Raw genomic sequence first — 13,279 nt, 5'->3', positions numbered from 1 at the left:
ATGTAAACCAAAGATGTTTTTGAAAGGTCACCGCTGCATATTGGCAAGAGATAACTTTAAAAGCGTCCTATCTTTATGTGAAATGTTGTCATTTTCAGTGTACCCATCATCATTTTATGATTGTATAATGTGTTATAGTACGAGGCAGCAGGATGGAAATATTACGCTGTTTCTTAATCATCATTTATTTCCACAACATCCAGTTTTCCTCATACATTATGTGTGTAGACCTTTAAGGGCTCAATTCAGACTCTGAAAATGTGCTCATGCTGATTTTCTGAACCCAGAACAAAATACATACACAGATTCTGACCTACTTCACAAGAACTGCAGCTCATTACACACACAACCACTGGAGTCATACAGGTTCTGAATTGGGCCTTTTGTAGCTCACACAGGAACATAAGTGCTACCTCTGCTTTTCATTTTGTTATATTCTTATGATAGGTGCAGATGCAATACACTTGGGTCATCCATGTCTGTAAGATCGAGGTTGAGATGTGCCATTATCAGACAAGGGGCCCAGGACGTTGGTCTGCTGTCTTTCATCGCTTGAGTGGTCTTATGTTGGAATTGGTTCCTGTCCGAGCATGTGAATTGAAGGTGATAAAATGCTGAGTCTGGTCTGCGTATGATCTGACTCACTGTTTGTTCTCCCTTTTGCAGTAATGTTGTGTTTAAATAATGTGGGGAGGAGCGCTCTGGGTCATTCACAGTCAAACTCAGGGGAACCCACAGCTGCTCCTCCTCAAAGACAAAGCTGGTCTCAAGGCTTGAAAATTGAATGTACCTTTTTGTACTTATTATGTTTTCTGATATTATCTGTTCATGGTTTGTTAAATTTTGTCAGTTTGTCCGCAAAATCATTCTCAAGTTGTTTTTTTTGCCAAGAATGTATAGTTAGGAGATTTTAGACAGTGAATAATTATGAAAAGTCTGATTCTCAGTTTAAATAAAAATACAAAAATTGCAACTTGTCTTGACTGAACTTGCTTTGAGTCCCTGTTCTGGGACTCAGGACAAGTGAAACGTTCATTCATTGCTGGTGTGAAATCATTTATCCACAGTTTGCTTGAATGACCTTCCAGACAGGAAACTAATTTGAAAATATAAATGTGTATCGTATGCTGTGTACCAACACTTATATCAGAGGTGAAAAGTAACTTAGGTACAAGAACTGTACTGTACTTTAGAATTGTACTCACTTGTAGTTATGTTAGATCTGTGAATTGTTCTTTTTAACAACTCGTAAAGAGTGATGAGTTAATTTACAAGCAGCAAGGCTTTCAAAATCTTGAAAAAGGTTGTATAATCAGGAAGTATTGAAAGTAGTCAATGAGAAACATGTGCCAGTGACTGTTGTGCTATTATATATTATATCATTAGATTATTAAAAGCAGCATTTTACTGTTGCTGTTGGTTGAGGGGGTGTTAGTTATTGAGGTAGTTAAAATTAGCACCAACTACAACATTACATGCTGCACGTTTTTATTGATTTTCCATAGTGCAGTATAGAAAACAGACGCATCAAAAAACAAAGTGAAAACAAAGAATTTTAAAAAACGGGCATATTTAAAAACAATAATGACCTTTGGCTGCCAAATATAAGAACATGAATAAAGACTGCTCATCATGCTTTCTCCGTATGTAATACACCAGTGAGCTCAGTTAAGCAGGTCTTAAACTGGGGCACAGCATCTGACTTTTAGAGCCTTAAGATTACTTTCATTTGTAATCACCATTTTGTACATAATAGTGCTTTGCACAGAGACACTGTGGTTTAGAGGGGACAGAGAGCCCCTTCAAAAAAACATATATGTAAATTTTCCATAAACATGCTGATACAACTTAATCTAGCTGTGCTGGACTGAACATTATGTCACATTAGTGTTAAAGATTGTCTAATATCCAGAATTACACACATCCTCCATCACACTACTGGACTTCATTTGGTCTAAAATTCAGTGTTGTTGATGCTGTTGCTGGTCAATTGCTGCATGCATATGAGCTCATACTATATTTGCCATTATGTAAAACAATAAGCAAAGCACCAGTACATTCAGTCATCACCACACACACACACTCTCTCCCTGCAGAGCTTTATGCAAAATTGCCATAGCCTTGACAACACTGACCTCTACTGCTACTCTATGATAACTCGAATTACAACCATTTCATGCATGTGGAACGAGCCTTGGTGTTTTGGTGTTTTGGTGTTTTGGTGTTTTGGCTCAGGAACACTTTGTAAAACCATTGTTGGTAGTTCATTTGTAAATGGCTGCATTCTGAATTTTTTCAGAATCCAAATCAGGTTTATTGCCAAGTAGGTTTTCACATACAAAGAATTTGCCTTGGTGTAATGGTGCATAATAAACGTAGTATGAGAAAATATAAATAAAGATGAAAGCAATCTTAAGGCATGAGGCATTGGTCCTGATGGTGTGCAATATTGGAAAAAAAAAAAAAAAAAAAAAAGTAAGATTTTAAGATATTCATGTGCACTTTATTACACCCTGAATAAATATGATCAAAGAAAACTGATTTGGAAAAAATGACAGAGATGTAAAAAAGTTCTTCAGTTTACTTTGAACTTTCACTGTATAATATAGTTAATGACACTCACTTTGAGCTGAGGACACATTGACTCTGCTCTGTTTGTAAGGTCTGTAACTGTACACAGTAACAATATTACACATGAAAAACTGTGTCCGTTACGGTGACGAGGATGCCGCAATCTGTTTTCTCCGCTGATACAGTTTTCCAACAGCTAAACTCAGGTTTACAATAAGTAACAATCCAAGTGCTCATTGTATAACTCAATTCTTCTTCTGCATCTCCTCACTATGCATAACCACTGTGTGCATGGTTACATAGAGCTACAAACCACATCTGACTGGCTGTGTCCTGCTATTTATTTCCTTTTTTCCTGCACTGGTTTTGTTGTGGAGTGTCAGAACAGTCCAAGTAGACCTAAATACTGGAATAAAAACGGAATACTGAATACTTATCCACAATGACATGCTTTTACAATAATGTATTAAAAACAAAAAAAACTACAATAAATACACCAGGATACTTAATAAATAATTATTTATAATCTTGATGGGCGCATTCCACAAACTTTAATTATGTAGAGCTTGGAGTTTTCACACTTCACTACAAATGTGATTTCAATTTTGCGAAACAAATAGGATGGCGACTAGTTTGAGTTTTGTTTATGCCAATTTTCAATCTTAATCATGACAACATTCATGTGTCCAGTTATGTCCAATACAATAATAGTGCTAATTTTGTGTCAGTGACGTTATACTGTCAGTATTTAGCAGCGTTAATTCCTTTTTGCTTCAATTTAAAGCACCGTGAAAATAATACGACCACGGGTAACGTGTTGGTGTTGACGACAGGTGAGCGTTCCCATGTTGCACATGCTGTAAGTCACTGCACAAGTATTTAGAGTTACTGATCCGGATCTACCAGCTAAGCAACATAACTTACGAACACCTAACCAAGCAACCTGTTGACAGAGAGCCAGAGGACACGCGCTCACAGCCCACAACAACGACTACCACGTGCTTTCTGGTGGGCGGTTAAAACTTTTAAACATGAGCGACAAGCTTTTTAAAACTTCTGCTAACGCTGCACAACTGTACAAAATACATAAATGAGTTAGTTTTCTTTTCTTTTCGTCTTAGTTATTCCTGTGGGTAGTCTGCTTTGTCACGCTTCCTTGTTTACATTTTTTCCGAGCCACAAGCTCTTTTTCTACACGGGTGGCTCCGCCCTCCCTGAACCTGCCTGGACACCGCGCTGACCCATAGGAAATGAAGTTCCAACAGTTGAGCGGAGACTTGGCTCTGCGTGGCAACATATGTCAGATTTAAACTACATTTCCCATCTATAGTCGGCTTCGTAGTGTCGTTAACGGATAACCTGGACTAGGGCAGACTGCAATAACTCTGGAGCTGCTTGTAAACAGCTGCGTTGTCGTTGGGCGCAAAACACCGGTGAGTTTAGTCATTTTTCTTATTTTTTTTGAAAAGCTAGCGATGTTAGGAGGTTTCTACAGACAATGCACCTTGTCTATGGCACTACTTATATGTTTGGGCGATGCCCAGAGAAGAGACGTTAATAGCTCGCCTGTTAGTTAACTCGCTGCGAACCAACCGTTGAATGTAATTATTTCATGTTATCGGGCGAAGCTAATGTTAGCTACAGCTAAAGGCCGCTGTGTTCTCCGTTGTTGCATCTGTTGTTTGTTTGTTTTCATCGTCAGGCCGCAGGAGCTGAAATCACCAGTTAGTTGTTACAGTGGTCCATCCCCGAGAGGTCGCTGTCCCTCCTGTTTGTTAGTTGTAGAAGTTACGGACATATTTAAATAGAGATTACAGTGTCAAGTTCCTGACAAGCTACAGAAGACTAATGACTAGACAGGGCCTCGTGCCGAGATGCTGCTTAACTATTGATTTGCTAACATTTTCATTTGTTTGGAAAACAACCAGGTGTGGCTCATAGTTAATATTCTGTGTCTCTGCACACTCAAAACTTTTGTGTCACTTTTTAATCCTAAAAGAACCTTAAGTTGTTTCCAGTATCTCCCAGTGAGGAAGACTTTTCCAGTACTCCACAAAGTGAAACTGTTACAGAATCAGCTTTCTGCATTTTAAGTCAAAGTAATGTCAAAGTGTTGACTGTCATATGCACAGTTTTCCATGTACAATGATTTTTTTTTCCAATGCCTTCCACTGTGGATGAAAGGCAGAAGAGACAAGAAAATAAATATCAGTAAAGGAAAAAGAAAACAAATGTAATATCTCAGCAGAACGTCTCCAGTGTTTAACCTTATTATCTCCTCTAGATCCGTGCATATTGCTGACAACTGACAGAAATGTCAGAGACGTCAAGCGATGCAGAGTCGTCCTGTGGCTGGACCATTATTAGTAATGAGGTACGAATTGTTTTTCCTTACTTTTTTACTTTTACTTTGTAAAACCATTGTTGATAGTTCATTTGTAAATGGTTGCATTCTGCTTTTATTTAGGTTTTACACAGCACCCCACCTTTTTTAGAAACGGGGTTGTATGCAAAATACTCTTTAATTGCTGAACTCCAAGCTGGGGTTTTGGTAATAAGAAAGTGTTGAACATAAGTTAAATATCTGAAACAGAATGAAAAGACAAGCTGGGTTCGTGTAATTTAAGACTATTTTTACTTCTAATTTGTTGCAGTTGCTGTTTTTCCTTTTTCAAGGTTTATTGCCAAGTAGGTTTTCACATACAAAGAATTTGCCTTGGTGTAATGGTGCATAATAAACGTTGTATGAGAAAATACAAATAAAGATGAAAGCAATCTTAAGGCATGAGGCATTGGTCCTGATGGTGTGTAGTCAGAGGAGAATGTCTGAAAAAGTTTATGTCTACGGTGGAAGTGGTCGAGCATGAGTTTACCTGCAGAGCGAATGATACACTGCAGTTTGTCCTTGTCCCAGGCAGTGGCAGCAGTGTACCAGGTAATGGTGGAGGAGGTGAGGATGGATGCAATGATTGCAGTGTAGAAGTGCACCATCATAATCCTTGGCAGTTTGAACTTTTCAGCTGCTATAGGAAGTACCTCCACTGCAGTCTACACCACAGTGTAGACTGGAGAGTCCCACAGGGTCATGGAGGTGGGTGGGACTGGTCTCTTTCCGTAATGGACTTAAACTTCAGGCGCATGACTGATGACTGAAGCTGCTGCTGTGGGTGTACAGGTAGAAGAACAAAGGGGGAAGGACGCAGCCTTGGGGGGATCCAGTGCTAATGATCTGCGAGGCTGAGACACATTTCCCCAGCTTTCCTTGCTGCCTCTTGTCAACCAGGGAGTCAGTGATCCACCTGCAGACGGAGTCAGGCAGACTCAGCTTGAAGAACTTGTTCTGCAGCATAGCCAGGGTCATGGTATTCAGAACAGAGCCACATGCAGGATCCTGGCATAGGTTCCTGAGGAGTCCAAGCCCTGGAAGATGAAGTAGAGTGCCAGGTTGACCACATCATCTACAGACCTGTTGCTGCTGTAGGCAAACTGCAGGGGGTCCAGGAATGGATTGGTGATAGCTTTGAGGTCAGGGCGACAGGTCTGTAGTCATTTAGTCCTGTGGTCCTTGCTTTTTGGGGGTGGGATGTTGGAGGTTTTGAAGTAGGGTGGCACATGCCATGTGTCCAGTGAGGAGTTTTTATAAATCTGATGATACATAAAGAGGAATTTCTTCCATCATGCTCAGTTTCAATTTATGCTCACTGTGTTTTCAGGGTTCAGATATAGAGACATTGGGATCAGAGGCAGTGGTGGAATATGGAGCCGAGCTGCTAGAGCGCCCTCCGGTGGAGGAAAAAAAGGTGCAGGACACACGGGCCTCTGCATCTCCTGGTAAAAATCCTATATTTGTTTTTTGACCTTTGTTTAACAGTAGTAGATTTGTTAGTAATATTAACTGTAAATTATGTCAGAAGTATGTCATATTAGAAAAATAAAAAGTTTTTTGGGTACATTGGTTTATGTGCTCAGAGGAATATAAGGAAGTGACAGAACAATTGAGAGCATTCAGCTGAATGCTATTTACCAGTGTTGACTTTGTGAGACATCTGAAAGTCACACCATTTACCACTCCTTAAAACTCATTTTTATGAACTTACCTGTTCGCATTTTTTTTTTCTTCTAAGAAAATAGTGAAATAGTATAGTGAAAGTACTTGTGCCTCTGACTATGACTGTCACCATGCTAACATTTAGCATATGTGACATAATCAAAACAATCATAAATCAAATATTTATCTCAATTTGTGTTTATTGTATTCTCAGACGAGTGCGTTGAAGAGAGGGTTTCTGATTCACTTGATGACACTCTGCGCGAACAAGCCATAGATGAGACACTGTATTCCTCACAGGTGAGACAGACAATTAACCTGCATGACTTATTCTTTAAATAACCCAGAATCACTCTGTTGCTGCTCCCATTGCTTCCATCTTCAATATATTGTATATTCTCCAGGCCGGAGACAACACCCCAAGGAAACAGCATGTGACTCTGCTGTCCTCCAGCGAACACTCGGACATTGTGACTCTAGGAGACTCGAAGGGGGACGAGCACGTTGAGGTGGATGAAGAGGCAGCAGCCAGTGAGGAGTTCTACCTCGGCACCTCCTGCAGCAGCCAGTACGCCTTCACCACTGCAGAGACAGGTAGGGCTGCAGCAACACACACCCACACATGGACACACTGAACAGTCCCCATGTCTTCTTTAGCTGGGTGACTTTGAGAGGCAACGTAGAGAAATGTGACACATCAACACAAGAACTTTCTTTCTTTGCTTGTTTTCTACATCACAAAGCAGGTTTGATGTTGAGTCACTGGAAACTGCCACAGAGTCTTGTGAACTTAGGCTACCATCTGAGAAGTCAGCTCACTGGAGGCCGCTCTTTTCCAGGTGGCCCGATTGAAACCAGTGTGAACCTAATATGATGCTAAGCTTGCTCAGGAATGCACAGAACTAATCCTCATCAGTTGCTGACTAGAACATACGCTCATGTGAGCCAGCTGTGCTTCTTTTAAAAGCATGTTCACCACATATGAAAAAAACATGTGCATGTGTGGATCTTTGTAGGTCTCGTTAAAATCAAAGTGTAATTAATTTAAGAATTGTGAGCAGATATTATGCAAAATTAAGTCGTCAGTACTCGTAAACAAGAATGCAACACTTTTAATGATACACAGCAGCAGATGGAAACAGGTGTGTTTCAGCCCTGGGCTTTCCTCAGCATTTTAGAGATTGATTAACAACCATCTGGTACAGGTCATCAAAACAACACCAAGAACCAAATACTAGTAAAACAAGTTAGTAGTAATCAAATTTAAGTCATAAGAAGAAATTTATTCAGCAACAAGATAAGTGACCAATTCATTTGCACACGGACAATTAGATAAGCATGTGTGTATATGTAAATTCATCAAGTACAGAACCTCCATAGAAAATATGAATACATATAATCAGTTTGTCACATTTGTTTAGATCAATGGTGTGCTGCCTTCAATGTTTGGCCAAATTTGATGTGCACCTAACTTACAGCTTCTTTGTAAAGTGAAGTCACACTTTTCACATTAACTGTGGCCCATCTCTCACACTGTAATCTTGTTAGCCATGCATGTTCGTATGTAAACAAACCAATATGCTGTCGTGTTGATGCACATGTAATGGATACAGGATTCTTCGATTTTGGATTTGGTTCTAATTTAGAACTGAATTTCAGTTCCTAACCATACTTTGGTGTGTTTTCTGAGCCTGTTATATTCGTGTGTAGCTCTTTCTTTCTTATTTCTTTGCACCATATGATCATCACAACCATTACTTTGTGTATTTTGCTGTAGTTTTCCCAGCGCAGCAGCCTGCAGTGACAAACTCCAGCAGCAGCGAGGATGAGGCAGGACAAAGCGGCGGCTCTGTTGTCCGAAGACGAAGGTTGAGGAAGAGTAACACGAGCGTCTTGACAGAGCCTGAGGAGGAGGAGGCGCTGGAGTCTGGCCAGAGTGAGGAGGAGGAGGAGGAGGAGGATGAGGAGGAAGATGATGATGAGGGGCAGCAAGAGGAGCAGGCAGAAGTTAGACCCGCTGCTGCTTTGGATGTCCAAATGCAAGGCCAGGGCAGCAGCATCCTCAACAAGTGTATCCTGATTGCCCTTGTTGTAGCCATCAGCATGGGCTTTGGACACTTCTATGGTAAGAAATCCACTGCACAACTGGGAGATTTTACTCACATTATAGTAAGTGCTGAGAATATATTTATATACTCTTTCTAACCATAGTTTCTTTTCACATGGTGCCATAGTTTGATTGTAAGACCTGGTGCAAGAGATACATGAGCACTTCTTATCTTTGGTGGGAACTACAGTTCTTATGTGAACTTTGAGCAGTTTTATATCTGCGCCAGTTTTTCTCCTCATAACTGTGTGTCCGAGTTTTATAGACCTTATAGACCACTGTAGGACTACTGCTTCATCACATGTAGCCTTACCTCAACAATGCTTTCTAATGTTGTCTGTAAATAATGTGTTTGTTTTACAAATCCCATTTACAGGCACAGTCCAGATTCAAGAAAGACAGAAAACAGTGGAGAAAATCAGAGTGAATGAACTTGATGGTGTGAGAGATCTGCTTTACAGACATGTTAGAGACCAACCTTTGACAAACCAGGTCAGTGACAACACAGGTCACAGGTCAGCAATAATAAGCTGTTATGCTGCAGACTGTACATCACAATAATCATTAACTCATTCTTTACCTTGCTTTTGAATTTTGTGACTACTTTTATACACAATACTTATTTTTGTATTTATTTACAATTACTTCAAATCTACCATTGTGTTGAGTCAACACAGAGGAATAAAGCAGAAATGTACAGTTTTAATTCAGGTAATATTTACTGCAAAGCTCTTTCATTTACTTCTGTTACACCAGACGGGTGTTTTTGTGTTTTTTGGTTATTTTGTGTAAATGGAAAGTATCCCAAAATATCACCACCAGTTTATGGTTAAGCAGGCCTTTGGTGCAAATAACTTGGAAATCCACATTTCACTCTGATGACATAAAATAAACACATAATAAATGTAAATGTTGTCATGATGACTTATTTAATTACAGGTCGTTGTTGTAAAAACTACCTTTTGAGTTTGATTTTGTTTTCTTTTTCACCTACTAACTCAGATGCTGAATGATTCATATTTTTGGATGTTCAGATCTGATCACCTTCAGCAGTCATGACCCACGTACCCACAACTCACATGGACCATAACTTGTTTCTTCTTTTTCTCTCACAGGTTGAGATGAGTGACTTTGACCTGGATGACCTGGATGAGCAAAAAGTTATTTCACTGTTCACAGATGTGCTTGAGAAGATAAAGAATGAGAACCAGGAGCTCAATGTCAAACAAGCACATATTCAGGTAACTAAATAAGACAAATGCATAACAAATGCAAATGTTATAATAAGAAAACTTTTTGTGGTACTTTTCTTCTTACATTTTGTTTCACAGTTCAAATATGTGTGGAATGATTTGAGTGAACACTGGTCATGACTCTTGTAGACACCATGAAAAGCCATTTTTTTTAACCTTCTTTTGTACTTTGTTGTCCCATTCAGGCCCAGAGAGATGACCTGGAAATGCTGCTGAAACAGAAGGCTGAGGAGAGGACTGATATTGAGGCTCAGCAGCAGATGTTGACAGCTGAGAACCAACTGCTGAAAAGTTCCCTGGAACGTGAAGAAATGTCCTTGTCCACCTTACAGGAGGAGCTGAGAAACCTGCGCTCCAAGATTAGAGATCGGGAGGCGATGGGAGCTAGTGCTGAATCGCTGCTGTCGGAGAACCAGAGGCTGAAAGACCAGCTGGAGGAAGAGAAACGGATGATCAGAGGCTTTCACGTCCAGAGGGAGGACATGATGGCAGAAGCACAGACACTGAGGAAGAAGCTTGACAAAGAGAGAAAGGTTACAGATGAGCTGAGGAGAGAGTTAAACCTGCTGAGACGTCGCAGCGCTGGAGCTGGAAAGAAAGCTGGTTCAGATTCAGAGGCAGAAGAGCTACAGACACGTCTGATGGAGGTGGAGAAGAGACTGAGCTTTGAGCAGCAGCGCTCTGACCTGTGGGAGAGGCTGTATGTGGAAACCAAAGAAGAGAGAGCCAAAGGAGACACAGAGTCCAATGTCAAAAAACCAAAAGAGGGCATGGCAGGCAAAATGAAAGAGACACTTGATGCTGTGAAGAACTCCACCAAGGAGTTCGTACATCACCACAAAGAGCAGATAAAGAAAGCAAAGGAAGCCGTGAAGGAGAACCTGAGGAAGTTCTCAGATTCTGTCAAATTAACTTTCCGAAACTTTAAGGACTCCGCTTCAACGTTTATCAACAAAGCCAGAGATTTTTATGATAAGAGAAATAATGAGAAGAATACAAAGGAGTCCTGGCAGCACAGATTCCACAGGGCTCATCATGGACACTCACACAAACTTGACGACTCCTTTAAGAGCCACCACAACACCCGAAAATCAGGAGGTAAAGTTCACGAAGATCGAGGTCAGAACACCCACAAGTCCAACTTAAAAGGATGCTCCGGAGTTTTCGACTGCGCCTATCAGGAGTCCATGAGTCTCTTCAACAAAGCCATGGAGCCGATCAGAGCAGATGAATTTCACCAGCTGCTGCAGAGCTACCTGCAGCAGGAAGTTGACCACTTCCACCACTGGAAAGATCTGGAGATGTTCATCAACAACTTCTTCCACAACGGAGTCTTCATCCACGACCGGATGCTGTTCACAGACTTTGTCAGCGGCGTGGAGGACTATCTGACCGACATGCACGAGTATCACGGACTTGATGACGGTGTGTTTGGAGATCTTGATGACTACGTCTACCGGCACTTCTTTGGAGAGGCTTACTCAAAAAACTATGGCCCGACGTAAGTCCCACTACTGTATTCAACAAGTATCTTATCTTACAAGCAGAGGCCATCTTACGGGTACTAAAAGCTTCCAACTAAGAGTTTCCTCTTCAGACCTTTTAAGAAAGCTGAATGTTTACTGAGAAACTTCAGAATATTTTCCAGAAGTCGTTAAGTTTGGACTAATATGTCCCTTATGTTTCCCAGTTAGGAGAAACTTGGTTGTTTTGTGAATAAGAAAAAGCTGCAGCTTGTACATGTATACGCTTTTAACGCACTAATGTTGATGCCATTTATGATTTATGGTTGAATCACACAGTGGGCCGTTTGAAAGACCCAGCACAGACTCCAAGGACTCGAAGGTGAAGCATCAACAGCGAAAGCAGCAGAGAGCCAGATCTCGACCACACTGTGAACGCAAGTGGAGCCGGTCAGGAAGAAACACAGACAGACACATGGCTGATGTGAAAATAGAACTAGGTCCGATGCCGTTTGATCCCAAATACTGATAATATCTCAGCTGGTTTAATATTATAGTTGCAAATTCTATCTGGGTTGTATTTAGATGCAAAATTTCTTGTTGTTTTTGTAAGTTTGCACAATATTAACTTTGTAATGCTACTGAACGTCCTCGAGCTGTTTTGTGTTTATTAAAGTAATGGTCATTAGGTTTGAGTGAAAGACGTGGCGTATCTCACATCACCCCAAATTTCTAACATGAGAAGTTAATTTAACATTTTACACATGTGCAAATTTTGGCCTGTAAATTTTTAAGCTGATGAAGATTTCCTGCTGAAACACCGCTGATACTCGTCCTCAACTGTAGAACTTATGTTTCAAAATACGCATAAAACTGTTGAGAGGGAAATGATTGATTTGATGTGCCACATTTTGGATGTCTCCATATACAGTCATGTAGTTGTTTTAATTTGCTGCTACAGGTTTTGTGTGACAGGGTTGTGATTTGCTTTCAGATTTGAGCTGCAGCTTTCTAACATTCCACCATGAGCTTTTTTAACTGGACCTGGCAGTTTTATTTACTTTATTTGCATGTCTTGGAAAAAAGGACTGGAAAAATAATGTCACACCAAATTTAGTTGTGAATAATAATAACAAAAAAACAACACATTTGACACATCTGATAAGTGATACTAAAAAAAAAAAGTTTTGAGTTTGACATGTTTATTTGAGCACTTAAATCCATAGGTGACCTTGTCATTAAGGACAGAAAATTGCCGTTGTTCCAATGTTTGTCAGTGCCTTTCATAAATAAAGATGCTTCCTCTGACTTTTTCCTCAGGAACATGACTATGAAATACCCAAAGAACACTATGTACAAATATACAATAACATACAAGATACAGGATCAGGCGACAAAATATCTGTGAATGTTCTGTTCGCTGACAGTGGGTGATGTTTGTGAGCGAGTGTGTGTCATCCTTTAGTCGAAAGCTGGTAAGAGTATCTGAACTGTGACATCACCAATGAGGTCACATGAGAATGGGCCTGTAAAAAATGTGACATCATCAATGAGGTCACATGAGAATGGGCCTACAAAAATGTGACATCATCAAGGATTTTCTGTGACATCACAGTGGAATGTATTTGTCCCACTGTGACGTCATAATGGGGAGCAATTACGTGACGCCAGCCATCGAAAGTAAATGGCTTATAAAAACAATCCTGCGAAGAAGATTAAAACATTTCATTCCTGTGAAACAAGGGGTAAAATATTTATTTTATTTATATAAGGACATAAATATAAGACTAGATCCACTGCTTACAATAATGTGAAAAGTCATACTGGAGAACAGTTA

The 13,279-nt window shown here is 40.2% G+C and overlaps 1 protein-coding gene across 1 annotated transcript; it reads left to right on the top strand.

The window, feature by feature from the left end:
- The first annotated feature begins 3,903 nt into the window (after nt 1-3,903).
- On the top strand, nt 3,904-12,750 carry ccpg1 (cell cycle progression 1). The gene is made up of 10 exons (XM_076727590.1): nt 3,904-4,004; nt 4,856-4,945; nt 6,285-6,402; nt 6,834-6,919; nt 7,024-7,213; nt 8,397-8,744; nt 9,103-9,218; nt 9,842-9,967; nt 10,165-11,480; nt 11,782-12,750. The coding sequence occupies exons 2-10, from the start codon at nt 4,886-4,888 to the stop codon at nt 11,969-11,971; spliced, it is 2,550 nt and encodes an 849-aa protein (XP_076583705.1). The 5' UTR covers nt 3,904-4,004; nt 4,856-4,885; the 3' UTR covers nt 11,972-12,750.
- Nucleotides 12,751-13,279: the final 529 nt, after the last annotated feature.

This window comes from Chaetodon auriga, chromosome 1 (assembly GCF_051107435.1).
Source record: "Chaetodon auriga isolate fChaAug3 chromosome 1, fChaAug3.hap1, whole genome shotgun sequence".
NCBI lineage: Eukaryota > Metazoa > Chordata > Actinopteri > Chaetodontiformes > Chaetodontidae > Chaetodon > Chaetodon auriga.
This window is presented reverse-complemented; position numbering and strand designations above follow the sequence as displayed.

Bases quoted from the DNA above. Each gene is read 5' to 3' on its own strand.
- ccpg1 (XM_076727590.1), top strand. From the start codon at position 4,886: ATGTCAGAGACGTCAAGCGATGCAGAGTCGTCCTGTGGCTGGACCATT. The intron at 8,745-9,102 runs GTAAGAAATCCA...TCCCATTTACAG, and splicing joins GGGCTTTGGACACTTCTATG to GCACAGTCCAGATTCAAGAA. The intron at 9,968-10,164 runs GTAACTAAATAA...TGTCCCATTCAG, and splicing joins TCAAACAAGCACATATTCAG to GCCCAGAGAGATGACCTGGA.